Source organism: Aedes albopictus, chromosome 2 (assembly GCF_035046485.1).
Source record: "Aedes albopictus strain Foshan chromosome 2, AalbF5, whole genome shotgun sequence".
NCBI classification, from domain to species: Eukaryota; Metazoa; Arthropoda; class Insecta; order Diptera; family Culicidae; genus Aedes; species Aedes albopictus.
In genome coordinates, this window is record NC_085137.1 from 513224871 (window position 1) to 513250631 (window position 25761).

Here is a 25761-nt window from a genome sequence, read left to right on the forward strand (position 1 = left end):
AACCAGTGCAACCGGCCGAGCAACAGCAGAAAAATGCTCAAAATAGAGGCCCCTCCCTAATGGTCCAACTACCCTATATCGACTAATTATAATTATTATTATTATATAATTATTTCCTCAATGTGGTCCACGTCGTCTGGCAGTCATGTAGCTATACTTTTTCTCAAATTTTATAACTAAATATTGAAACTAATACAGTAATGAAAATAATGTCTAGAGTTGAAATGAGGACAAATATGTAATACAATTGATTTAGTATTTAAGTCTTTTAACATTTATTTGCTTTATTAAATTCAATTTTGACTGCGAGACGATGGAAGGTGATTCATACAAGAACGCTTATCGGATGGCACTTTATCCGATGAAGTCAATCGAAGTATGATTCCCCTTCCTTTGCTTAAATCCGCCACCCAAAGCACGCACCCAGTCGGCCATTGAGGAAGCCGTTGGCTATTGGATCGAATTATCCTGGGACATAAGTGGCTTTGATGGTCACTCCTGTCGCACCCATTAATCTAATGTTGTTATATCAGAAAAAATAACAATAAAGTAATAAAGAAATATGGTTTAACAACACTAGCAACAAGTGAAACAAGAGGGCCCTCAGAAGACACTCTTCCCTAGACAATATTGATCCAAAGCCCAGGGCTCATTTTATGATATCGACAATATATGCGCCAATACTCAACCGATTTTAATGAAAATTTTATGGTATTAACTACACATAATATACTATTCATGCTCAAAAAATTAGCTATTTTGACGAACGCAATCAAAAGTTATACAACATTTTCTGTGTGGCAATATGATCGTGTTCGCCCTTTATCTTTAAGATAATTATTAATAATGATCAATGAAATCAGATTTGCAAACTAAATACGGTCTGATTCTTATTACAGATATAAACAACATTATAATTTGTCATACTATACAACGAAAACATAAATTTCAAAATACTGCTGCTCTCAACTACAGATGTTTGCAAGCGTTACTAGTGATCATGAAAGATCAGAAAATCAAAAATATTGCGAGGATTCATGACGTTCGCGCGATGTCAAAACAGTCGGCAATATTCTCATTCTCAAGAAATTCCCGACATTCAACTAGACAACTCACTACTAATCTACAGAATCCTTCAACAGTACAAATATTCCATATGATAAAAAAAATACAAAAATGTCATTTATACCTGTCACCGCGCGCGAGACTCAAACTTTTGTAGACTACACAAAATAAGTTCAGTTAATAATACTAGGGTAGAAGCTTCAGTTTTGGCCAGCCCGGAGTTTTGGCCATAGTGCGGTATTTCGCCTGTTACGATCTAAATTGATATAAATTTATTTTTTACTAGTAGATTCTAATATAATATGATGATTACAGCTGTGAAAACCATACATTTTGATTAAAAACTGGAAGAAAAAAAAAATTCCTTAAAAAATCAGCTCCCATATATCTATTTTGGCCAGGGTGCTTCTAATTTGGCCACTCCCATAAGAAATACACGTGATTAGCCAAAATAGAAACCAAAGCTGAGAATATGGCCAAAACTGCGGCAATGCTTCTATTTTGGCCAGTGCCATTTTTAATACAAAAATCAAGTATTAGCTTGATTTCTGCATTTTTCTAATAAAGTATAGATCGAAACCTTTCATTTAACACATTGGTAGTTTTTATTGGATTACTAGCTGTCCCGGCAAACTTTGTCTTGCCGTCTTGTGGTGGTTTGACAACTGTTGTGCTCAAAATAGCACCGCACTCTAGATTGGTTTCATTTCGATCGTGTTAATTTCCTTCCCAATATATGAAAAAATCAGTAATTTATCAATTTTCTTACTTTTATAGTTACTTATCGCAACTTTTTGTACATATAAACACAGCCACCACGAATACAAATCAAACCATGCAAGAGTCATCCTGATCGGTTCAGTCGTTCTTGAGTTTTGTTGCCTCAACGGTATTTCAAACTCATTTTTATATATATAGATAGATGGATTGGTTATTTTCATAAAAATGATTTCCCTTAGACTGGCCAAAACCGGTGCCCGCACCCTATGTGAACAAATATAAAATCCATCATCATCATCGGGGCGACCGTTATAGTTTGTTCGTGCCTCCTGTTACAAAATATCATTTGTCCACAAAAATATCCGTTGGTAAACTTCGTCAAGATACAAAATCTAGTCAAGAATAAAAAGTCAACAGAGTAGCTGTTCAAAAAGCAGCTTTTACGTGTGAAATACATAGTCTCTTAAACTGTGATAGAGTTGCTGCATTCGTGATGTGGTCAGGCATCGAATTGAAAACATTTATACCTTTGTAGTACAAGGAATTTTGTGAAGCACCATGCAAAAAGTGGGGAGTTCGTATTTGATCCGCGTTTCTAGTGTTATAACTACGAATGTCACTTCCTCTTTCAATTCGGTCACACAAATATCTAGGCAGCATACCATTCTTTAATTTAAAAATGAACACCAACGTTCAATAAATCAAGGACGAATCATTCGCAACGCTTTGCCTACAGAGGGTGTGGTATTTGCCAACATTTTCTTTATGATAATGTTTGAAATAAAATTGATAGAAATTTCTATTAAAATGTTCTATGATTTGGTCCATTTTTTCTGCAAACTTGTTTTTTTCGATACGATTTATCTGCAGATACATTACTAGGTTTTTTCTTGCATTATACTGTAATTCAACGTTTTGTAACGAATCCTCTTATGGCGGTTTTAGCTATGATTTTTCAGCCCTTCGCCAAAATATTCAATGAAACCAATCACCGTTCAACACCAAATAACTTCAAAGTTGTTCTGAGGTATCATCTCCATCGCAGTTAATTTTAACTGCTCCAACTAATATGAAAAAGCAATTTTCTGTGGTTTTGCAGTACCTCTAAACATTAATAACAGTTCTGAGGCTGCTTTAGATTGGTTTTTGGATGGCGACATAGACCTTGCCACAGGTGGCCATCTTGCCCCGAATGCTTACGATACGTTTATCATTTTTTATGTGACATAATTAATTTAAAACATTGAAATTTTATTGTCGAGGTTTAACAACAGTCACATATAGACACCTTTGAAAATAAAAAAAAATAATTTTTAAAACGATGTTATTCCATTACTAAAATCAGATGACCTAATACCACAGACAAACAGACGTAACACTTCGAACATTTTTCGAATCAAATCATAGTCACGGAAACATGTTCGCCCAATGCTAAAAGGACTGAGTTTGGCCGACCATTAACTAGGTGGCGGTAGTGGGCAAACGTCAAACTCGAGCTAAAACGATGCGAGTGCCACGGGTGGTCAGTTGCTTACTTACCTTACCGGTCAGGCTAAGGCCGGGGTGGCCTCTGCTGTACATAGTAGCCGCCTCCATTCCACTCGGTCCATGGCTGTTTGTCTCCAGTTCCGCACTCTGCGTAGGGTCCGCAGATCGTCCTCTACTTGGTCGACCCACCTAGCTCGCTGCGCTCCACGTCTTCTTGTACCGGTCGGATGACTCTCGAGAACCATTTTAGTCGGGTTGCTATCCGACATCCTGATGACGTGACCCGCCCACCGTAGCCTCCCGATTTTCGCGGTATGGACGATGGTTGGTTCTCCCAGCAGCTTATGCAGCTCGTGGTTCATTCGCCTTCTCCACGTCCCGTCTTCCATCTGCACTCCGCCGCAGATGGTACGCAACACCTTCCGTTCGAAAACTCCAAGGGCGCGTTGGTCCTCTGCACGTAGGGTCCATGTTTCGTGCCCATACAGGACGACCGGTCTAATCAACGTTTTGTAGATGGTTAACTTCGTGTTACGGCGAACTTTATTCGATCGTAGAGTTCTGCGGAGTCCAAAGTAGGCACGATTTCCTGCCACAATGCGCCTCTGAATTTCTCTGCTGGTGTCGTTGTCGTCGGTCACCAGTGAGCCCAAGTACACGAATTCTTCAACCGCCTCGATTTCATCACCGTCGATATGAATTCGGGGTGGCGGGCGCGGTGATTCCTCCCTGGAGCCCTTTGCCATCATGTACTTTGTCTTCGACACATTAATGACTAATCCGATTCGCCTGGCTTCACTCTTTAGTCGGATGTACGTTTCCGCCATCGTCTCAAATTTACGAGCAATAATATCAATATCATCGGCGAAACCAAGCAGCTGAACGGACTTCGTGAAAATCGTCCCACTCGTGTTTATCCCCGCTCTTCGTATTACACCCTCCAAAGCAATGTTGAACAGCAAGCACGAAAGACCATCACCTTGCCGTAACCCTCTGCGAGATTCGAAGGGACTCGAGAGTGTCCCTGATACTCGAACTACGCACATCACTCGATCCATCGTCGCCTTGATCAACCGTATCAGTTTATCCGGGAATCCGTATTCGTGCATAATCTGCCATAGCTGTTCTCGATCGATTGTATCATACGCCGATTTGAAATCGATGAACAAGTGATGTGTGGGCACGTTGTATTCGCGGCATTTCTGCAACACCTGGCGGATGGCGAACATCTGGTCCGTTGTAGCGCGTTCACCCATGAATCCAGCCTGATATTGCCCCACGAACTCTCTTGCAATCGGTGATAGACGGCGGCATAAAATTTGAGAGAGTATCTTGTAGGCAGCGCTCAGTAGTGTGATCGCGCGGTAGTTCCCGCAATCCAACTTGTCGCCCTTTTTGTAGATGGGACAAACGATACCTTCCATCCATTCCTCCGGTAATACTTCCTCCTCCCAAATCTTGGTAATGACCCAGTGTAGTGCTCTCACCAGTGCTTCTCCACCGTATTTTAGAAGCTCGCTTGGTAGTTGATCTGCTCCAGCGGCTTTGTTGTTTTTCAACCGGCCAACCTCCTCCTCAATCTCTTGAAGGTCAGGGGCCGGAAGTCTTTCGTCCTGTGCACATACTCCTAGATCTGTTACCACGCCACCTTCGGTACTTGCAACGTCGCCATTGAGGTGCTCATCGTAATGCTGCCGCCACCTCTCGACCACCTCACGCTCGCTCGTGAGAATATTCCCGTGATTATCTCGGCACATGTCGGCTTGTGGCACAAAGCCTCTGCGCGAGCGGTTCAGCTTCTCGTAGAACTTTCGTGTGTCCTTAGCGCGGTACAGCTCTTCCATCGCTTCGCGATCTCGTTCTTCCTGTTGGCGCTTCTTCATCCGGAAGACTGAGTTCTGCCTGTTCCGCGCCTGTTTGTAACGTGCCTCATTCGCTCTCGTACGGTGTTGCAGCATTCTCGCCCATGCTGCATTCTTCTCGTTTTTCAACTGTTCACATTCGCCGTCGTACCAGTCGTTTCTGTGATTCGGAGTCGCGAAGCCTAGAGCTGCAGCCGAGGTACTACCTATGGCGGATCGGATGTCCCTCCAGCCATCTTCAAGTGTAGCTGCGCCAAGCTGCTCTTCCGTTGGTAGGGCCACTGCTAACTGCTGCGCGTAGTCTTGAGCCACTTCTACGTTACGAAGTTGCTCGATGTTGAGCCGCGGCGTTCGACTTCGACGCGTGGTGATAACTGTCGAAAGTTTTGAGCGCATGCATACAGCGACTAAGTAGTGATCCGAATCTATATTCGCACTGCGGTATGTGCGGACGTTGGTTATATCTGAGAAGAATTTACCGTCGATTAGAACGTGGTCGATTTGGTTTTCTGTTTGATGGTCGGGTGATCTCCAGGTGGCTTTGTGGATATCTTTGCGGGGGAAGAAGGTGCTTCGGACTACCATTCCACGGGAGGCTGCAAAGTTTACGCATCGCTGGCCGTTATCATTCGATACGGCGTGCAGGCTGTTTCGCCCGATTACCGGTCTGTACATTTCCTCCCTTCCTACCTGCGCGTTCATGTCGCCGACAACGATTTTCACGTCACGCGGCGAGCAACCATCGTATGTTTGCTCTAACTGCGCGTAGAACGCTTCTTTCTCGTCATCGGGTCTCCCTTCGTGTGGGCAGTGGACGTTGATGATGCTGTAGTTGAAGAAACGGCCCTTAACTCTCAACATGCACATCCTTGCGTTGATCGGCTGCCACCCGATCACACGTTGTCGCATCTTGCCCAACACTATAAATCCTGTTCCCAGTTCATTGGTGGTGCCACAGCTTTGGTAGAAGGTAGCCGCTCGATGCCCGCTTTTCCACACTTTCTGTCCAGTCCAACAAAGTTCCTGCAACGCCACGATGTCGAAGTTGCGGGGATGTAGTTCGTCGTAGATTATCCTGTCACATCCTGCGAAACCTAGTGACTTGCAATTCCATGTTCCAAGTTTCCAATCGTAGTCCTTATTTCGTCGCGTGGGTCTTTGCCGATTGTATCGAGTCGTATTTTCTCCTATGTTATTCGCAATGGGGATTTTTACGGGTGGCTTATTGGGCCTACGCCAACACTCCTGTCTCGCCGGAGGGCCATCGTGCCAGTTCTGTTTAACGTCCCAACCAACACTGGGACGACCACGCTGATGGGGCTACCACCTTGGATCTAGCTGGGCGTGGTGCAGCGTTTCTTACTCAGCCGCTGGATGCCAGAACAGACGCTGTTTGAGCCGCACCTCCTTGGTGAACAGACACTCGGATCGTACCTCCTCAATCTAGCTGAAGTCAGAAGGACAACAGTGCCCAGGCTGCACTACCAGCTAAGCACACAACTCTTAGCTGGCGGTCTTTGTCATCGCTTGACCCGTGGAAGCATGAGGTAGGAACTTGTGAGGACCAGAGCAATATTGGACGCTCTCCTTATCGACTCACCGTTTTGCAGCCCTGGTGGTCAGTTGACCAACTATCAAATTTTCAAATAGACCGTTAAATCGGTGTACGATGCAAAATATCAGAGTGTTACGTCTGTTTGTCTGTGCTAATACTATAAGAAAACACTGTTTTTGAACACTCAAACTTCAAACACTATTTTATAGCAGATTTTTAAAACTAATAGTAAATTTTTCGCACCTTATAAACATTAAGGATTGTTTATAATCACAACCCATGCAGAAAATATTTTTGTGTTGCGAATTAAAGCTTAAAACACAGGGTGACCATCTTGCCCCACAACCTCCTTTCCACGCTTTTTGCACTATTTCATTGTAGGAACGAAGAATATACAATATACCTTCTACAATACAATACAAAAATTCAACTCTTTACTACAAATCTAGTACTTCACCGATTGTCTCCTATGGGGCACGTTCGGTGTGGTACTAGATTTGTAGTAATGAGCTGAATTTTAGTATGGTGAGAAGGTCAATTCTCCGTTTCTGCAATGAAATGGTGCAAAAAGCGTGGGTATTATGATTCCTTGCCTAAAGCATCAAATTAGGCAAGGAATCATAATACCCACGCTTTTTGCACCATTTCATTGCAGAAACGGAGAATTGACCTTCTCACCATACTAAAATTCAGCTCATTACTTCAAATCTAGTACTTCACCGATCTGTCCTATTGGTTGTTTTGCCTAATACCTTCAACGCGTGCCTGGCCTTAGTTTACTTTTCAACCGGATGGAAACATGCCAACGTGTTAGCCATCGCGAAGGTAAGCAAGGATATCATCAATCGAGGTAATTACAGACCGATAAGTATTCTGAGCAGCTTTAGTAAAGCCCTGGAAAGGCTAATCCCTGCACGATTAAACCATCACCTGGAGCCGGAAGAACTCATTCCAGCGGAACAGTTCGGCTTAACAATGGGACACTCAACGGTGCAACAAATCGTTCGCATCACCCAAAAGGTTAACCACGGATTTCGAACGGGCAAATTGACTGGCATGTTTCTTCTCGACGTGAAAAAAGCCACGACTCCGTGTGGCAAGACGCCGTCTTGTACAAGCTCTTTCGCTCGAATCACCAACTCTACCTGGTCAAAATTGTACAATCGTTGCTAAATTTGACTTTCACGGTTGCCGTAAATGGTGAAAGTGCCTGTGCCCGCCACAACATCCTCTTTGACGTGCCCTGAATCATTTCTGAGTCCTATCCCCTACCACCACCACGTCCGCAGATAGATCACGGTCAATGGTCAGCCAACTACATGGGACGAAGAAGTCAAGTATCTTGGAGTGCTATTCGACCAGAAGCTGAAGTTCGACAAACAGGTTAACTACGCCGCCGGAAAGGTTGATTGGTGATCGACGTGCAATCGAAAAATCCGATCGTTGTTTAGTATGAATAGGTGATACTAACGCTTTTACGCGGTAAATATTAGAGTTAGAATATGGTGTCCTTGGTGGTAGTTGTAGGAAAAACACTAATCTACAACATTGCCGAACACCACATTTCAATATTAGGTTTCTGAACTGAGTTATGGACAAATGAGTCAAACGATTGCCAGGTGATCGAAAACATCCTTGCCGGTTGCTAACTCTCTAAGCTCAACTGGGCAGTATGGTCCGGAATGTAGAGGGTAGGTGTCCGACCCTGCGCGCTAGCCTAAAAAAGAATTACAACGGAAAATCAGAAACAGAATACGAACCGAGACCAACGGCAACGACCCACGCGACGAAACAAAACGATCGGATGTACCCACATACTCGACGATCTGCTGAAGAACCGCCATCGCCATCATAACGCTGCAGGAGGTGTGTTGAACAAGATCTATTTTGCGAACGAAGAGATAATCATACCATCTAGGGAAGATTCATTTATTACGTCCAGCGTTTTTCGGGATTTATAGACCCCCCCTCCCCCCTCTGTCACGCTATTTTCCTATACCTAATACACGTACTGTCACACTTTCTTAGACCCCCCCTCCCCCCAAAATGTTGGACGTAATTTTTGAACGTTCCCCTATCAGAGTTGCGGCAACACAAAGTTCAGCGCATATCATCTGTTGAACAAAAACGGCCTATGACTCATTGATTTCAAACAAGAACATGAGCATTCATAGCACCTGTTCCAAGACAGCCACTCTTATTCTTACAACTAGAGATCACCACAGCAGACGGAATCCCGAATCGACCACGTTCTGATTGGCAGACGACACTTCTCCAACATTATCGATGTCAGGACCTACCGTGCCGTCAACGCGTACGGGCAGAATCTTGAGGCAGCATTGCCGGACGAGGGCGAGCTCAATGCATGAGGCCCCTCACGAGGACTGCTAGGAGTACGTTAATAAAAGCAGCCATCATCAACGCAGTTGAAAACAACGTTGGGCATGTGAAACGGAACCGAACGATCGATTGGATGACGATAAGTGTCGACTCGACAGATTTTGGAAGAGAAGAACGCAGCGAGGGCGGCCATGCTGCAGTACGGTACTCGGCAGAACGTAGATCGATATAAAAGAACGCGGAAACAGCAGACCCATCTCTTCCGGAAGAAAAAGTGCCGCCTAGAAATAGCAGAATATGAACAAATGGAACTGTTCCAGCCGTTCACGAAAAGCACGGAAGTTCTACCGGAAGCTCAACGCATCCCGGAAAGGCTTCTTGCCGCGAGCCGAAATGTGCAGGGATAAGGACGGAGGCCTTTTGACGGACGGACGTGAGATGATCGAAAGGTGGAAGCAGCACTTCGATCAGCACCTGAACGGCGTGGAGAATGACGTGAAACAGCAAAGATCGGAACGCGTCAAAAATCAAGTACATGCTGGCAATACTAGGACTGTAGGATATTCGGACAAGGTTTTTCGCAGTGTCTGTTTCTCTTATGGCTATATTTTCGAAAAAATAAGGTTCATATTTCTCCATATACACAGAAACGTAAAAGCGGAGACAAGTCATCTGCGGTGTTACACTTACCTAAAACCATCAGGTAGCTCTCAATTATCATCATCGCTATCGCCAAGATCACTCTGCTCGGTATCGCTAGCCTGATCCAGCTCCATCTCCTCCTCGCCGCTCTCTGCTTCCTGTTCTTCCTCGACTGGTTGTTTATTTTTCTGCTCCTCCTCTGGCTGTTTCTTCGCTCGCTTCTCCTTCTTCTGATTTCGCTTTTCGAACGCCACCCGAACCAAATTACCCTCCTGGAACTTGTACTTGTTCCTGGTAGCTTCGAGCAGTTTTTCGTTCATTTCCTTCTCGAAGCGCTCCCGTGGTCCGGTAACCTTAGGAACCGGAACCAAATTGGGGTCCTCTTTGCTGACGTACAGTGGGAACGTAAGCTGGATGTCAGTCATCGGTTTCAGATAGACGGTCCGGATGTTTTGCCACCCTCCTGGGTATTGCAATTTCATGGCCTCTAGAAGGGCTTCAGCGTTCTCAACTGCCTTATCTAAAGGCATTTTGTGCGTGGCAAACTGGATTTCCGTTATCCTTCCGGCGTTGGTCTGTTTGTAAGTGACTCGACCAAGTGCCTTATTGAGACTTTTGACGATTTTCTCATCCTTCTCCAAAATCACCGGCGTAGGGTTCTTGCACCGCCGAATAAAGTTGTTACCGAGGAAACTAAATACATGTCCGTTTATCCTGGCATCCACTAGGAATCGATCAAACCGATGCACGAGCTTCAACTTCATTTCGTACTCCCGGTAGTCCTGTTTGAGCTGTCGGAACGGAATGACCTGTGTGATGAAATCAATTCCCAGCTCGCGGAGTTTGTCCGACCAGAAGTTTAAGGTTTCATCGTGGTCTTGCTTTCGACCCCGTTCCAAATCCTTCACGATCAAGCAGATATCATCGCCTTTCTTGTAAATAGCGTTGGGAAGTTGCCTAAAAATAAGATGTTTCGTTCAGATTGTGTTGTAGCTTCAAAATAGTTGGAAAGCTTACACCCTGCAGTTTCTGGTTGGCACATTTGGAATCTTCACCGATGCGATCTGCAGTCCGTATTTTAAATCTTCTCCGAAAAGATTCTTCTTCTGTTCGAAACCTTCGTCTAACGCCTTCTTGCAAGCTTTCAACGCAGCTTTGATGGTTTTTCTGCTGACCAATGCTTCCGTGACTTCATTTTCCTTTTGTTCTTCGGATTTTGCGGGTTTATCGGCCTACAAAAAAAAAAATCAAGGAATATACATTGGAACGAACTTTCAAACTACTGGGGGTCTACGGTATTACCTTGCTTTTGCTGGAAATGTCCACATTCTTGGCAACTTTTTGCTGTTTTCCCAACTTCTCCGACTTCAACTGTGGCTGTTTCTTCTGTGGGACAACCTGCAAAGCCGTAACGACCTGCGGCTGCGGTTTAGTTTTGCCAACTTCCACCACTTTGCCCTTTTTGTTTTTCTTTTTGACCGCCAGCACTTTCTTCTCGGCGAACGTGTGTGGGGTGACGGCAGCCGCCACCAATCCAGCGGTTTTCTTCTCCTTCGGCTTGGCGATGTCGGTTTTGGATTTCTTTAACTGGTGCAACTTGGCGTCCACAGGTTTTACCTTCTTTGACGCTTTGATTTTCATGATTTTAACAAGTTTTTTATCACTATTTAAACAAAATTAACAGAATTTCCACAAGAAACTGTAATGCACGTGTTGACTGGAAGGCGCTTCTCAAATCAAAACAACATGCTCGATGAGTGGACGTTCAAAAGTGACAGCTTAGCACCGAACCGGTTCTATAGGGTTCTCGATGTATCGGTAGACGGAAACATTCAGCACAGGTTACAAAATGCAAGTAAATTTGCAAAAAGGGCGTAAATGACAAATCTTTAAATTTTATTTTATTAGCGCATTTGCCCAAAAGTTCACGCAGCCCCAAGGGGTCGGTCACTCGGCACATTGTGCCCGGCACACATGCCGGCACTTCTCGGCACACATGCCGGCACACTTCTGGCACACATGGGCACAACAACTTTGCGGTATAGACGAGGGTCGAGACGAGGGTGTAGAATTAATCTGCCACCATGGATTATTGCACGAATTTATGCTGGTCTGCTTACTCTCACAGAAAATTTGACGTTTGAGCGGTGCTGACACCTCTCAAACGTCAAATTTCGTGTGAGAGTAAGCAGGCCAGAATAAATTCGTGCAGTACGAATACAAAAATCCATTTATATCGATTTCAGACAAGTGTTCTGGATGAAATTTTGTTGGTAAACATTGATTAGATTAACAACATTTGTCAAAAACAGACAGGGTTTCAAACAGCGCAAAAACATTCGAAGAAAACACTCCATTGGGCACATGCGGCACAGTTCCCGGCACGTTCGGCACACTTCGACACATTGACCAATCCAAATTTCTGTGTGGTTGTGGTTTGTGTTCAGATTTCCCGTGTTAAGTCAATTGAGAAAGGCAAATGTTCCAGAACTAAAAAAGCACTTTTCCCCAAAATGATCCACAAATCGAAGAAAATAAGAACGTCCGATTGTTTATTTAGTCAATTGTGACAATCGGACACGCTGATTTTGTTCGCTTTTTCGTTATTCGGGAGGAAAGTGCTTTTTCAGTTTTAGATAATGTGGTACCTTGTGGTATGCACATAATAAATTATTGTATTACTCTATTACGTTTAGCGTGTATGTTTACATTGAGTATCTGTCATATGTGGAGATGTTGTTATTGTTGTCTAGAGTGTGAATCATTGTATGTAATATTGAAGTATCGGTAATAAAGTGTATACAAATAATGAATACAGTTGTTGAATAATCATTACAGAGAAAGATTCTCACATTGGCGACGAGAACGGTGAACAGTGCATGTGAAATTAGTTTAATTTCGGTTCGGGAAGTGTTGTCTTTGGAAAAAGAAAGAGATGAGTGGTGTGTGTGTGTGGTGCATGCAGAGTGGTGATGACCTCCAGGTGATGACTTGTGATTGAATTTCAACATTGGAATCAAAAAGGTAAATATTGTGTACTAACTGTTCAATATGAATAAAACGATCTATTTGTACCTTCGACTAATGACAATGATCAACCTGTGAGAGATTTTGATGGTGATCGGTATTGTTTAGTTCAAATCGATGACAATCACTATTGTCAGATAAAGAAATAAAGAACTGTGAAGAAAACCTAAGTTTTGTTGATTGTGATATTGGTACTCGTTGAATAGGGTTGTTGTCCTAAATCTAGACTTAAATGCTGAATGATGAATGAAGTATTGATTTGTTAACCGGATGGCCGAGGAAGGCGTAGAGGTGAAACAATATTTTGAAATCAAATTTTGCCGTTGCTGTTAAAAGCCAGTGAAGGCGATGAAAGCCAATGAAGGCGATACAAGCTAATGAAGGCGACATTCTTGAAATAGCCGTAAAAGGCGGAAATGATTACAGATAGAAAAGCCGTTGAAGGCGGAAAGCAGGAAAAATGTTATAGGCAGAAGAGCCGACTAAGGCGAAAAACTGTCGATAACGGAAAGATCCGTCGGAGAGTGAAAAGCTGTTGAAGGCGGAAAAAGCCGTTGAAGGTGGAAATGCCGTTGAAGGCGGTAAGACCTGCAAGGCAGATATAGTCGATTCTTTGTAGAGCCGTATAAGGCGAATTGTGTTATTAAAAATTATAGTACTAAAAACGCAACAGTGTCGTAAATTTCGTAAGAAACAGATTACCAGCCAACGCAGATTTAAGGGCTGTTTGCAGATCAGAAGGAATTTCTCGGCCTATCTTGAGGCATGGGAAATTGCTTGGCTGAATCACTCAAGAAACCGTTTTTTCTTCGATCGCAGTACGCAGTTGCGAAAAAATGACAGTTCAAATGGCAGTCACCGTAGAAAGTTTCTGCCAGGAATCGTTCTAGAAGTTTCTTGAGCGATTTCTCTTGAACTCCAATCTGGGCTTTTTAGTTAAATTGAACCATTAAAAATGAAATTTCACACCAATTAAGTGGCAGCTGAGAAGGCGAAAGACAAAACTAAACTTTAGGCTGAGCGTGACTAGAAAAACAGGAACGAATAGTATTTGAATATGTTCCAAATGCGAATATAACTGAGCTGATACTGAGATTGTTGTGCACCCACCTCAGGTGATATATATTGAAGTTATCATTGCTCAGCAAAGTATAATAAGTCTACGAGACGTAAAAAGGGTTGGCTCTTGAAACCAAATTAATATGAAGACATGATTTAACTAATGCTTTGTCCTGTTACAAGACTAAAAATGTAACTTCAAGAAAATTAACATCAATGTGTGAGAATAATTAAACTGTCTTGGTAGTTTGCAAGATATGAAGTTTTGACTGACAGTTAAAGCATTCGTTGAAGCTAGACGACATATTCAGAGCAGTTGCTAACCACTAACCTGTTAAGTATCATGCTAGTCAAATGGCTAGTTGAATTGGATATTTAAAAAAATCGAACAATAAAAAATGAAACTTTTCGGCTTAACTAGAAGTCTCAGGAATTCGAGTAAAAAGCGCTTTATAACCTATTGAATGTGTTGTCAGGAGGGGCATTTTGACTTATGATTGCCTAACACTGGATATAGTGCCATTTTTGCTAATGAGTGGCCATCTTGCCAAGAATTGTGGCACAAGTTAGAGAACAAGGTACAGCATTACGCTCAACAACAAATTCTGCACAATAATTTCCTTATAGGAAGAGACAAATTTTGATCAGTTAAAGAAGTATTGAAACTATTATTGAGAAGAATAACGTACAGTATATCAAAAGCACAAGATATTGGAATAAAAAAGATAACCATTTCTGTAACTACAGGAATAGATATATCTAATGAAAGCTGGATTATGAGGTTTGTTTTTCAGTCGAGCTTATTAATGCAAACAGGTACCATTACTAACATGTTACCTTGTTTGAATTTTTAGATTTCATACACTGAAAAAAACTGCAAATATTGTATGCATGTGTCGCTCACATAGATTTTTGCAATTTGTCATAGATAACCCTATTCATGTGTAGATACACATAGTTTATATAAGGTCCATCGATTTTATGTGTGATCCAGCGTGGAAAACGAATATGTGTGTATAAATAAAATTTATATATCAAATTCATGGATTTTTACCAATAAAAATGCGTGTACATGTATAAGTGATATTTGTGTTATGAGTTCATTGAAAATTTGAATAAAAACGTGCTTTAAATTGTTTCAGTACAAAGAAATGAATCGTAGAGGCAAGCGTAAGGGCCATCATGACACAGACAATCATGGTCAGTGTGCACTACGTCAGACTTGTAGTCGTTATCAAAAAAAAATATGAGGATGTATTTCATCGAAAAAATGTGAAATAAGTGATATGATAGACAGATGATTGAGCTTTGCAATAATGCAGAATATTCTAGTCCGATCCAACGAACTGAGAATATTATCAGTATGATAGGCATATGTAGAAAATCAAAGTTACTTAAAGATAAAAAGTTCTAAATTTTGACGGTACATTGAATGCGAATAATTTGGAAAAGGCTTGTTGAAATAGCTTCATTAGGTATCTAGAGTGAGAACATAACATGTTGAGGTGCTTTTGCAATATTTTGGAGGTACACCATTAAAATAAGTCCTACAGTTCAGAACCCAAAAGAGCGACATCAAAGGAACAAATTTTTGGTTTTGTAATGTTAAAATAGGTTTGATTGAGCACGAATCACCAGTTAATGAGGGAAAATATGCATCGTAGAATGTAAACCTATTGAACGACCAAACCGTAAAAATAAACTCATTCAGTTTGAAAGGTAAATGGTAAATCATAAGAATTCCGAAATTATCGGAAACATGATTCCTAAAACCGTGGACACCTATATAGGTGAACCGTCGAAAAGTGCTCCAATAAGATGATCGATTTATTTTGTTATCTGGAGAAAATTGCTTTGTATATAATAATTGGCTACTATCATTACGTTTTCGGTTGGAAGCCGAAGTGACTGGCGGGGCGAAAATTGATGTTTAACCTACCTATAAACATAGCAACTCGATTTAGATTAGTGCTAATTTCAGCTCTTAAGTAGCTTAATGATGCGCAATACCAGCAACCGGTTCAAATTTACGTCACAACTGCAACTTTGCATGTGCTTAAATGCGTGACTTCGATTTGGTACTGCGACGATGATGTATGTATTAAGAATTTGAGATAATTATAGGATTACAACATGAAAAAAAAGAATGAATATTAATATTCTACTATACTTTCAAACAGCTAGTGCGGGTGCGAGTTTTGTGAACAATATATATAAAATATAATTAAAAAAATGGATGTTTTCAAGTTTTCAAATTACTATTTAGCTAAAACTAGTATTACAAATATTGCTTTGGACAAGTAACGTTTTTCGAAATCGTGATTTGATTTAAAAAAAGTATCAATCCCTTCGATATTTAGAAAACAAAATATGTTAAGCCAAACTTCTGAATATATTCTGAACAAGAAACGAGTTCCAGCAAAGTTCGCAAAAAAAAACATAAAATAAAATAGTGTTTGTATGACACTTGGACACTTTGGATCGAAAACGAGTTAATGGATATTGATAATTTTTCCACTGTAACATTCGTGCAGTGTTCCGACATATTAGTTAAAAAAATGTCTCAATAATAATCTGAATATACATACCTTTTGTATGAGATTCTTCTATGAAAGGACATGTCAAAAAAAATCAGTGGGCAGTATACAATGTTTGCATGCTAGCTGTCATTGAAAACATTTGAGAAGAGGAAAGCAATTCAAATAATTCATCAGCAAAGTTAATATTTAGCTTGACACTCAGTATTAAACATATTTTGGGATTTGGGGAAATATTTGGGTCAAAATAATATTTCTTTTTAGGTACAACCACAAGTAACGGCCAAGTAATTTACCAAAATGCCGAGCAGAGATGGATGACCAAATGGATGACTGTACTTCTAATTTTGATGTGAGACTGAAGCGAGACGTTCATAAACTGAGGAGACTATAAGCGAAACAACGTGGAGTGACCTTGCTGCGGATCTGGAGAAAAAACGAGATGTGGTACCTTGTGGTATGCACATAATAAATTATTGTATTACTCTATTACGTTTAGCGTGTATGTTTACATTGAGTATCTGTCATATGTGGAGATGTTGTTATTGTTGTCTAGAGTGTGAATCATTGTATGTAATATTGAAGTATCGGTAATAAAGTGTATACAAATAATGAATACAGTTGTTGAATAATCATTACAGAGAAAGATTCTCACAGATAATATGCGATTCTCATTTGAGCCTTAATCTATCTGTAAGAACTTTGTAAACATCTTTTGTTCTCACGTATATGGATAGGCTTGCATTAGGTTTCGTGAAACATTTTTTGGACAACTCAATACTGAAAAATGATCGGCACAGTTTTGGCACACGCTCAAATATAACGACACAAATGAAGTGTGCTGAATGACCAACCCTTGTGTAGCATTGATTATCCACTTATCCGCGAGCGGTAATGGCGGCGGCGGGCATATCCAGCCGGTTCAGATTTTGACGTTTCTTGGGGGAAAGTCAAAACAGTTTCATTCTCCTCATCACCCCTTCACCCACCGTTTGGTGGCGCCAACCGATTTTGATCCCCAAGAAACGTCAAAATTCGAATCGGTTATTTGCAAGGGGTTGGAAACTCTGACACCTTGTGTGAAACACGCGTTTCGCACACCCGAAACACCTTTCGACACCTTCCGACACCTTCTGACACCTTTCAAATGTACAACCATGTTTTTTTTCTAGTTTACTGGCATCATTGTTCTGCCCATGTTTATGTTTATATTTATTCAGATAATTTCGATGCTTGTTCCGATCGGTTCAGTAAATTCGAGTTTTCGGATTTTTTTGGCCAGGATCGCCGGTAAACTAAAAAAAATCGTCGCGTAGTTACCACCACAACATGGATGAGGTAATTAGTGCGTTCATTTCCGGCTAATAGAATCCCAAAAGCGGTCGTACAAGTGATTTTGTTATGAAGTGTGATTAAGAATCGTTCTGCCCCGTGTGCCAGAAGGGATCGAGAATCGATTAGACTTGGAGATGGTCATTTGGGACTCGCGTGGGGAAGAAGAAAGGAGAATCTTGTTGCGATAGTTATCTTGTTTACGTCGATTATACCTCCAGTATGAAACCAGTGGCACCTTTGCAAATTGGTCTGTCGAAGAAGAAAATCGGTGTCCCCGTATGTGATGGCGTTTTTTGGTTCGGTCGTTCGTTCCAATAGTTTGGTCTCGAAAAAAGTGTCCTAAGTTACGATCAACACAAGCATGTCGGTTTTCGACTCGCAGGTGACGTGTTAAGTGCCGATCAGTATCAGTGCCTGATTGAGCTATCCTAGATAGGTCTTCGCCGGACGACATCTGCACCAACGTCGGTTCCGATCAGATGTGGCTAATGTTACATACAACTAGCAGGTGTATTTAGTCAAACTGCTGCAGCAGCCTTGGTAGCGAGATCATCATCGAAGCTGAATTCGCCGTACGAAGGCTTCAATCATCCGAATACGATTATTAGGGCAAAACTGTCTTCCAGCAGATCCGGAGCTATTTTATGTGCCTGTTGTGGTCATCGAAGTTTCTCGTCGAGAATAACATGAAGGTAAACGTTTTCAGAACTTCCACTTTGTATGACAGAAATGAGGTGTTAAATACTTAAATAAGTTTCTTGAGTGGAACATATCACCTAAAGTTTCAATGCATGTCCAACGGCTCCAGCCAGCAGTGCTTTATTACAAAATTCATTCAGCATAAATGTTTCAACGTTACCAGAAATCACAAAAAACCGCCGGTTCTCATTAAATTTCATTTTTATTTATATAATATATGAGTCCTCCAGCACCTCCACCAGTCCCTGTCGTTCGTGGTTTCGTCTGCCAACAGGTTCTTTGTTTTCGACGCGTTCATCACCGGTCCGATCTTTGCTATTGTACAGTTCTGCCACCGTTCCAAATGTTATAGCAATAGTCCATTTTACGAGCCGATTTTATGAATGAATTTTGACAGAAGGTAGCGTCCAATAACCCGTGAAAACCAATATCATCATCAACATTGTTGTCACTTCGTAAAATCACCGACGAACCGACGTGACAGTGGTGATTCAAAACTGTCCCCCCCTAATTTAACGGTCGACCAGCGAAGCGAGCGATCGCTTCTGTCAAATGAGCGCAGACGCGAACCTCTTCCTATATGAATACACGGGGGTTTCGAGTCAGGCTATCAAAACAACGCGAACCGTTATAGAGGAGGCGGTAGTGTTCGGCTATTTTTCATCATGGCGTCGGGGACAACAAATTTGAATTTATTTGTTCTAGCTGTCACGTCGGTTCGTCGGTGGTAAAATGGCTCATAATATACATGTCATCCGCAATACACACTTAAGTTGGCCGGATTTCGTGCCACGGCTCGTCGTCTGAGAGTCCATCATCTTGTCGTAGTGTCATTGGGGTCTGTGTTGCGCGAATTTCGCATGTGCATTGGTCCATACTTAATCTAATTTTTATTGTATTATAGTGTACTTATAATATCACAGGTTTACTTTTGGAAGAAACTGGAAGGTCGCTATGGCATTATCAACCCCCACATTAAACACATTCTTAAAATATGCAACCTGTGTGGTGCATCCCTGGGGCGCCTCACGAGAGAAAGCATCGCAAAAATAGAAGAGGACATGCGTGGGATGGCTAAATTTTTGGCTCTAGAGGCCGAGCATGGAGGGCTGCCTCTTTCCCAAATTTACGGACGGTATGAATCTTGCCCCCATGAGTTTCAATTTATTGAGGGAGAAATCCTGTGTCTACTGGAGTTGGCGGAAATAATCCGTGAGGCAGGAATCAAGCCGTTCCTTCGGCAGCTAAATCCACGTCATGCTCCCACTTCTGAGGCTATACACGAAACGGACCAGGAAGAACAAAGAGCAAAAATATTGCAGAAGTTGTCTGCCCACTTTGCACAGGTGTAAGTCTTACTGAACTTACTGAACATGATAGATAACAAATCGTTGCTTTGCACGGTCAGAAAATTCACACAAAACTGCGCTAAACTGGAACAGCTCAAAAACTGAGTAAATTGCATTTCCAACGATAGCGCTGGCCCAAGTGCGAAAATCTCATCAGGTTAAGCCGTATAATATTCTTGATGATGTGAAGAACATTATACGACTTAAAACAGTTGGATTTTTGCACTTGGGCCAGCGCTATCGCTGGAAATGCAATTTACTCATTTTTTGAGCTGTTCCAGTTTAGCTCAGTTTTGTGTGAATCTTACTCATTTTAGAGTAACTTTTTCTTAGCGTGTGTATTATTAAAAAAGTTGCCGTTGCACTTGTAGACTTTAGGATCTAAGTCAAGAACAGTTTGGATGACCTAGAATATTCCGACTGATCTGATCCTGTCTATTGAATTTTCAGAAGACTTACTGGACATGATGGAATGCAAATCGTAGCTTTGTATAATGAAAGAAGTTACCGTTGCTCTCGTAGACTGCAGGACTCGTAGACTGACTTAGGATATCCAAACTATTCTGATACTGTTTTTTGAACTTCCAGAAGACTTACTGGAAATGATAGATTACAAATCGTAGCTTTGCATAATGCAAGAAGTTACCGTTACATGCGAAGACTTTAGGATCAAAGCTGACTTAGGATATCAAAAAAAAAATCTGTACTATATTCTACCCTTTCTATGCTATTGAGTACCAAAATCACAGAAATACGTAGTAAAGACTCTATAATAACGCTTGGCTTCAAAGGGTTAATGGTGTTGGGAAAAGGGATAAACTTGATGCTAGTCGTTTATACCTCCATGGCAATCCATGTTTCCAGTGGGACAGGTTGGGCTACCGAGCGGATCTTTCGGTGGCTCTGCCGCCGGCTCATCCATGATTTTATAAGAGAAATCATCCCTGAATTGATCTAAAAAAACCGAAACTATATCTGAAATCAACGTTCAAATGATTATTATCAATTTGTAGAAAACCTTCTATTTTGGAAACTTGTCCTGCGAAGCATGTGTCTGGGTCCAGATACTCGTCTGAAAATATCTATATATATATATAAAAATGCAGTGGCATACGTGGGACCGCGCATAACTTGCGAACGGATGGTCCGATTTGGGTCGTCTAAGTTTTGTTCTGTTAGTTTTCACCCAAGGAAGGTTTATGAGGCCTAAAACATGGGAAAATTGAGAGTTTTTGAAAATCGGGTTTTTATACATTTTGAACGGGGACTTGGACTTGGCTAGGGACTTGAAACGTCAAAAAACGCAGTAGGCAAGACAAAGTTTGCCGGGTACAGCTAGTTGTAATATAAATGATTATTATGCTGTACTTATTATTGGAGCATGTATAATAAGTACAATCGACATATTCCTCCTTTGGCAATTTCTCCAGCGTTACAGCTCGCCTACAGGGTGCTGTTGCCTCCCCTGCTGTCGTCCCTTTTATGTTATGTTTCTTATTTATGTGGCGCATTATACTGAAGATATTCCAATTTCCGGTTTCGTCTTCGGACAGAGAAAGTTTTTTTTTCAGCCCCGATGCCGCACACACCGGGCATTGCACATCTGCCCGCCGCCCGTCTGTTATAACGTCGAAGTTTAGCACAACAGTCCATAAATGATTATATTTTCTGTAAATTTGAATAAGTTTTGTTTGTTAATGGCATCCAAGGAATTTCAATACATTAAAGCAGTAAGAGGTAATAAAATAGAGATGAAGAATGTCACGGACGTTGCTGCCGCAACATCTCTTGCTAGAGAAAATCCACGTAGACATACATAACTGTCAAAGCGAAAAAGTATGCAGTTTGACGGATTAATACCCTGGGAACGGGAACGCATGGACCACCAGCAACATTTATTTGTAACTTTTAAGTTGTGAGGGGGCCTGTAACCTATGAGCACAACTATATACTAAAACAGGGGATAGACAAAATCACCGGAACCGTTCAAATTTTACCTAGACTAAAATGTATGGGGGTCGCAGTACCGACCACAGTACCGTATTACCCCGCTGGTTCGACACGTTTTAATACGACACTTTTTAATTCGTACCCCGTTTCTTCGACACATGTCGAATTAAAAAGTGTTCAAATGTCACAGCAATGTGCACTGTAAATGCAAAACAGTTTGATATTGCGCTTATACTGACACCCGCAGCAGTTCCTCTTGCAGCCGCTAATTCCGGAAGTTCTGAGTTGGTGCTATTCGACACCCAAACCGCCTGGAGACCAACCGGAATGAACTGAGGAAGGCAACAATCGTAGAAAGAACGAGCTTTTCAATCGCACCACCGCAATATCTGTTGAAATTATGTTTCATAACAAATCCGGAAATCAAGGGGGAGTCGCTGAGCACATCTTTACTTGCGCCAATTATTTTCAGTGTGCCACCGGGTATTGAATTGTGCCTCAGTGTGCCCCGAAGTGCCACTGCTTGATGATTCAGATTTTGCTTGGCAACTACCAAGACGACCAACTGTTTGTTGTCATTTTGCAGGTCGAATGCACATGGTTGCCTAGTTTTTTCACCCAAACTCAAATGTCAAAATTGTGCCTCAGAGTGCCTCGGTGTGCCACACAGCGTATAAGACGGTGTGCTTGGCACCTCTTGGCACAATGTTCCAAGCGACTAGCCCCTTGCCGGAAATCAAAACAAAAACAAAAAGAGAGTTGCCAAATTTCAATGAGCAAGATGGTGTAGAGTGACCAGTTTGTCGAATTAAAAGTTTACCCCGGTTATTCGACAACAGTCAGTGTCGTATTAGCGGGGTAATACGGTATTTCGGTACTGGGGCTTACAGTACCGGTAAAATAACGATACTGTAAATTTCCATTGCATATTAGCTATACTGCCGTGAATCGCATATCTGGTCCAAATCCAGCAAAGATGGGACTGATATGCGAATCACGGCAGTATACTAATGTTCGGATTTCAGCACTTCGCTGCTAAAGGAAGTTTTCACAATCACAAGTCACGATCATTTTGTATATCCCCTGTAAATGAATATTGTTCACCTTTTTTTTTAAAAAAAAGAACTTCGTTATCATTTTAACAGTATAGTTTTTTTATGTAAAACGAATACTAATGCTAATACTGACTTTTGCATGCAATGCATAGACCTTGTTTCGAGTTTGTTAGTAAAGCTGAAAATAGGGCAAAATACTTACACCTGTGCAAAGTGGGCAGACAACTTCTGCAATATTTTTGCTCTTTGTTCTTCCTGGTCCGTTTCGTGTATAGCCTCAGAAATGGGAGCATGACGTGGATTTAGCTGCCGAAGGAACGGCTTGATTCCTGCCTCACGGATTATTTCCGCCAACTCCAGTAGACACAGGATTTCTCCCTCAATAAATTGAAACTCATGGGGGCAAGATTCATACCGTCCGTAAATTTGGGAAAGAGGCAGCCCTCCATGCTCGGCCTCTAGAGCCAAAAATTTAGCCATCCCACGCATGTCCTCTTCTATTTTTGCGATGCTCTCTCTGGTGAGGCGCCCCAGGGATGCACCACACAGGTTGCATATTTTAAGAATGTGTTTAATGTGGGGGTTGATAATGCCATAGCGACCTTCCAGTTTCTTCCAAAAGTAAACCCACAGACAACCAGACGTAACACTTGCGAAATTTCCATCGACCACGCTTTTAACGATCATTTTAAATATTCATAGTTGTGGCTTTCACAACCAGAGGCGCGCGCATCGTTTTTCTATGCGTTTGACATTTCACACTAGCGCATTCTGTTGACGATATGGCACAACACAGTGATTCGTGCAGCTTTTCCACCAGGTGATGGTAGTGTGAACTGGGCGATGGATTTCCATGAAAATCGTTCAAGGTGTTACGTCTGTTTGTCTGTGGTAAACCTGTGATATTATAAGTACACATATAATACAATAAAAATTAGATTAAGTATGGACCAATGCACATGCGAAATTCGCGCAACACAGACCCCAATGACACTACGACAAGATGATGGACTCTCAGACGACGAGCCGTGGCACGAAATCCGGCCAACTTAAGTGTGTATTGCGGATGACATGTATATTATGAGCCATTTTACGAAGTGACAACAATGTTGATGATGATATTGGTTTTCACGGGTTATTGGACGCTACCTTCTGTCAAAATTCATTCATAAAATCGGCTCGTAAAATGGACTATTGCTATAACATTTGGAACGGTGGCAGAACTGTACAATAGCAAAGATCGGACCGGTGATGAACGCGTCGAAAACAAAGAACCTGTTGGCAGACGAAACCACGAACGACAGGGACTGGTGGAGGTGCTGGAGGACTCATATATTATATAAATAAAAATGAAATTTAATGAGAACCGGCGGTTTTTTTGTGATTTCTGGTAACGTTGAAACATTTATGCTGAATGAATTTTGTAATAAAGCACTGCTGGCTGGAGCCGTTGGACATGCATTGAAACTTTAGGTGATATGTTCCACTCAAGAAACTTATTTAAGTATTTAACACCTCATTTCTGTCATACAAAGTGGAAGTTCTGAAAACGTTTACCTTCATGTTATTCTCGACGAGAAACTTCGATGACCACAACAGGCACATGAAATAGCTCCGGATGTGCTGGAAGACAGTTTTGCCCTAATAATCGTATTCGGATGATTGAAGCCTTCGTACGGCGAATTCAGCTTCGATGATGATCTCGCTACCAAGGTTGCTGCAGCAGTTTGACTAAATACACCTGCTAGTTGTATGTAACATTAGCCACATCTGATCGGAACCGACGTTGGTGCAGATGTCGTCCGGCGAAGACCTATCTAGGATAGCTCAATCAGGCACTGATACTGATCGGCACTTAACACGTCACCTGCGAGTCGAAAACCGACATGCTTGTGTTGATCGTAACTTAGGACACTTTTTTCGAGACCAAACTATTGGAACGAACGACCGAACCAAAAAACGCCATCACATACGGGGACACCGATTTTCTTCTTCGACAGACCAATTTGCAAAGGTGCCACTGGTTTCATACTGGAGGTATAATCGACGTAAACAAGATAACTATCGCAACAAGATTCTCCTTTCTTCTTCCCCACGCGAGTCCCAAATGACCATCTCCAAGTCTAATCGATTCTGGATCCCTTCTGGCACACGGGGCAGAACGATTCTTAATCACACTTCATAACAAAATCACTTGTATGACCGCTTTTGGGATTCTATTAGCCGGAAATGAACGCACTAATTACCTCATCCATGTTGTGATGGTAACTACGCGACGATTTTTTTTAGTTTACCGGCGATCCTGGCCAAAAAAATCCGAAAACCCGAATTTACTGAACCGATCGGAACAAGCATCGAAATTATCTGAATAAATATAAACATAAACATGGGCAGAACAGTGATGCCAGTAAACTAGAAAAAAAAACATGGCGGTACATTTGAAAGGTGTCAGAAGGTGTCGGAAGGTGTCGAAAGGTGTTTCGGGTGTGCGAAACGCGTGTTTCACACAAGGTGTCAGAGTTTCCAACCCCTTGGATTCCAGCTCAGTTTGACATGCAAATTCAGAATATCGAATTATCTCAACATCGTTAGAGGTGAGTACCGAGGATTGTTCACAATCTGCGAACTTGACTGCGGAAAAAATTGCGACCATGACGCCGCTGGTGTTACGTCTGTTTGTGGTTGACGTCAAAGCATTTTCAACAGTTTGATTTTGGATAGTTTTCTTTGCTGAGTGTGCGCCAAGGGGAGTGACATATCCTTTTCTAACCGGAATATCCGCATTTATCCGTTTCTAACCGTCGCTAACCGCGTCTAACCGCTGCTCACTTAGCAGCTCGCTTAGCAACGGTTAGCGACGGTTAGAAACGGATAAATGCGGATATTCCGGTTAGAAAAGGATACGTCACTCCCCTTGGTGTGCGCCACCGTCGGGAAGATTCAAATATTACGTTCATCGTTTTCGGGATTTCTAGACCCCCCTCCCCCTCTGTCACGCAATTTCTCTATACTTAATACACGTACTGTCACCCTTTTCCAGACCCCGCCCCCTCCCCCAAATGTTGGACGTATTTTTTT

General features: G+C 41.9%; 2 protein-coding genes and 1 long non-coding RNA gene across 4 annotated transcripts; 1 reads left to right on the forward strand and 2 right to left on the reverse strand.

Moving 5' to 3' along the window:
* Positions 1–9618: 9618 nt before the first annotated feature.
* On the reverse strand, positions 9619–11423 carry LOC109431947 (ribosomal L1 domain-containing protein CG13096). The gene is made up of 3 exons (XM_029870214.2): positions 10975–11423; positions 10690–10904; positions 9619–10629 (listed from the first exon to the last, which is right to left on the reverse strand). The coding sequence occupies exons 1-3, from the start codon at positions 11311–11313 to the stop codon at positions 9741–9743; spliced, it is 1443 nt and encodes a 480-aa protein (XP_029726074.1). The 5' UTR covers positions 11314–11423; the 3' UTR covers positions 9619–9740.
* An 888-nt stretch (positions 11424–12311) lies between these two features.
* On the forward strand, positions 12312–16911 carry LOC134288743 (uncharacterized). The gene is made up of 2 exons (XR_009998117.1): positions 12312–12696; positions 16560–16911. It is a non-coding gene; the product is annotated as an uncharacterized LOC134288743 (long non-coding RNA).
* A 2967-nt stretch (positions 16912–19878) lies between these two features.
* LOC109406939 (uncharacterized) lies at positions 19879–25202 on the reverse strand. 2 transcript variants are annotated; one of them, XR_009997360.1, is made up of 4 exons: positions 24930–25202; positions 21075–21346; positions 20697–20750; positions 19879–20632 (listed from the first exon to the last, which is right to left on the reverse strand). XR_009997360.1 is itself a non-coding variant. In XM_062849434.1 (4 exons), the coding sequence occupies exons 1-4, from the start codon at positions 23170–23172 to the stop codon at positions 20505–20507; spliced, it is 741 nt and encodes a 246-aa protein (XP_062705418.1). In that variant the 5' UTR covers positions 23173–23305; the 3' UTR covers positions 19879–20504. The 2 variants fall into 2 exon arrangements, 1 of the variants encoding a protein (XP_062705418.1); XM_062849434.1 differs by lacking the exon at positions 24930–25202 and adding an exon at positions 22886–23305.
* Positions 25203–25761: the final 559 nt, after the last annotated feature.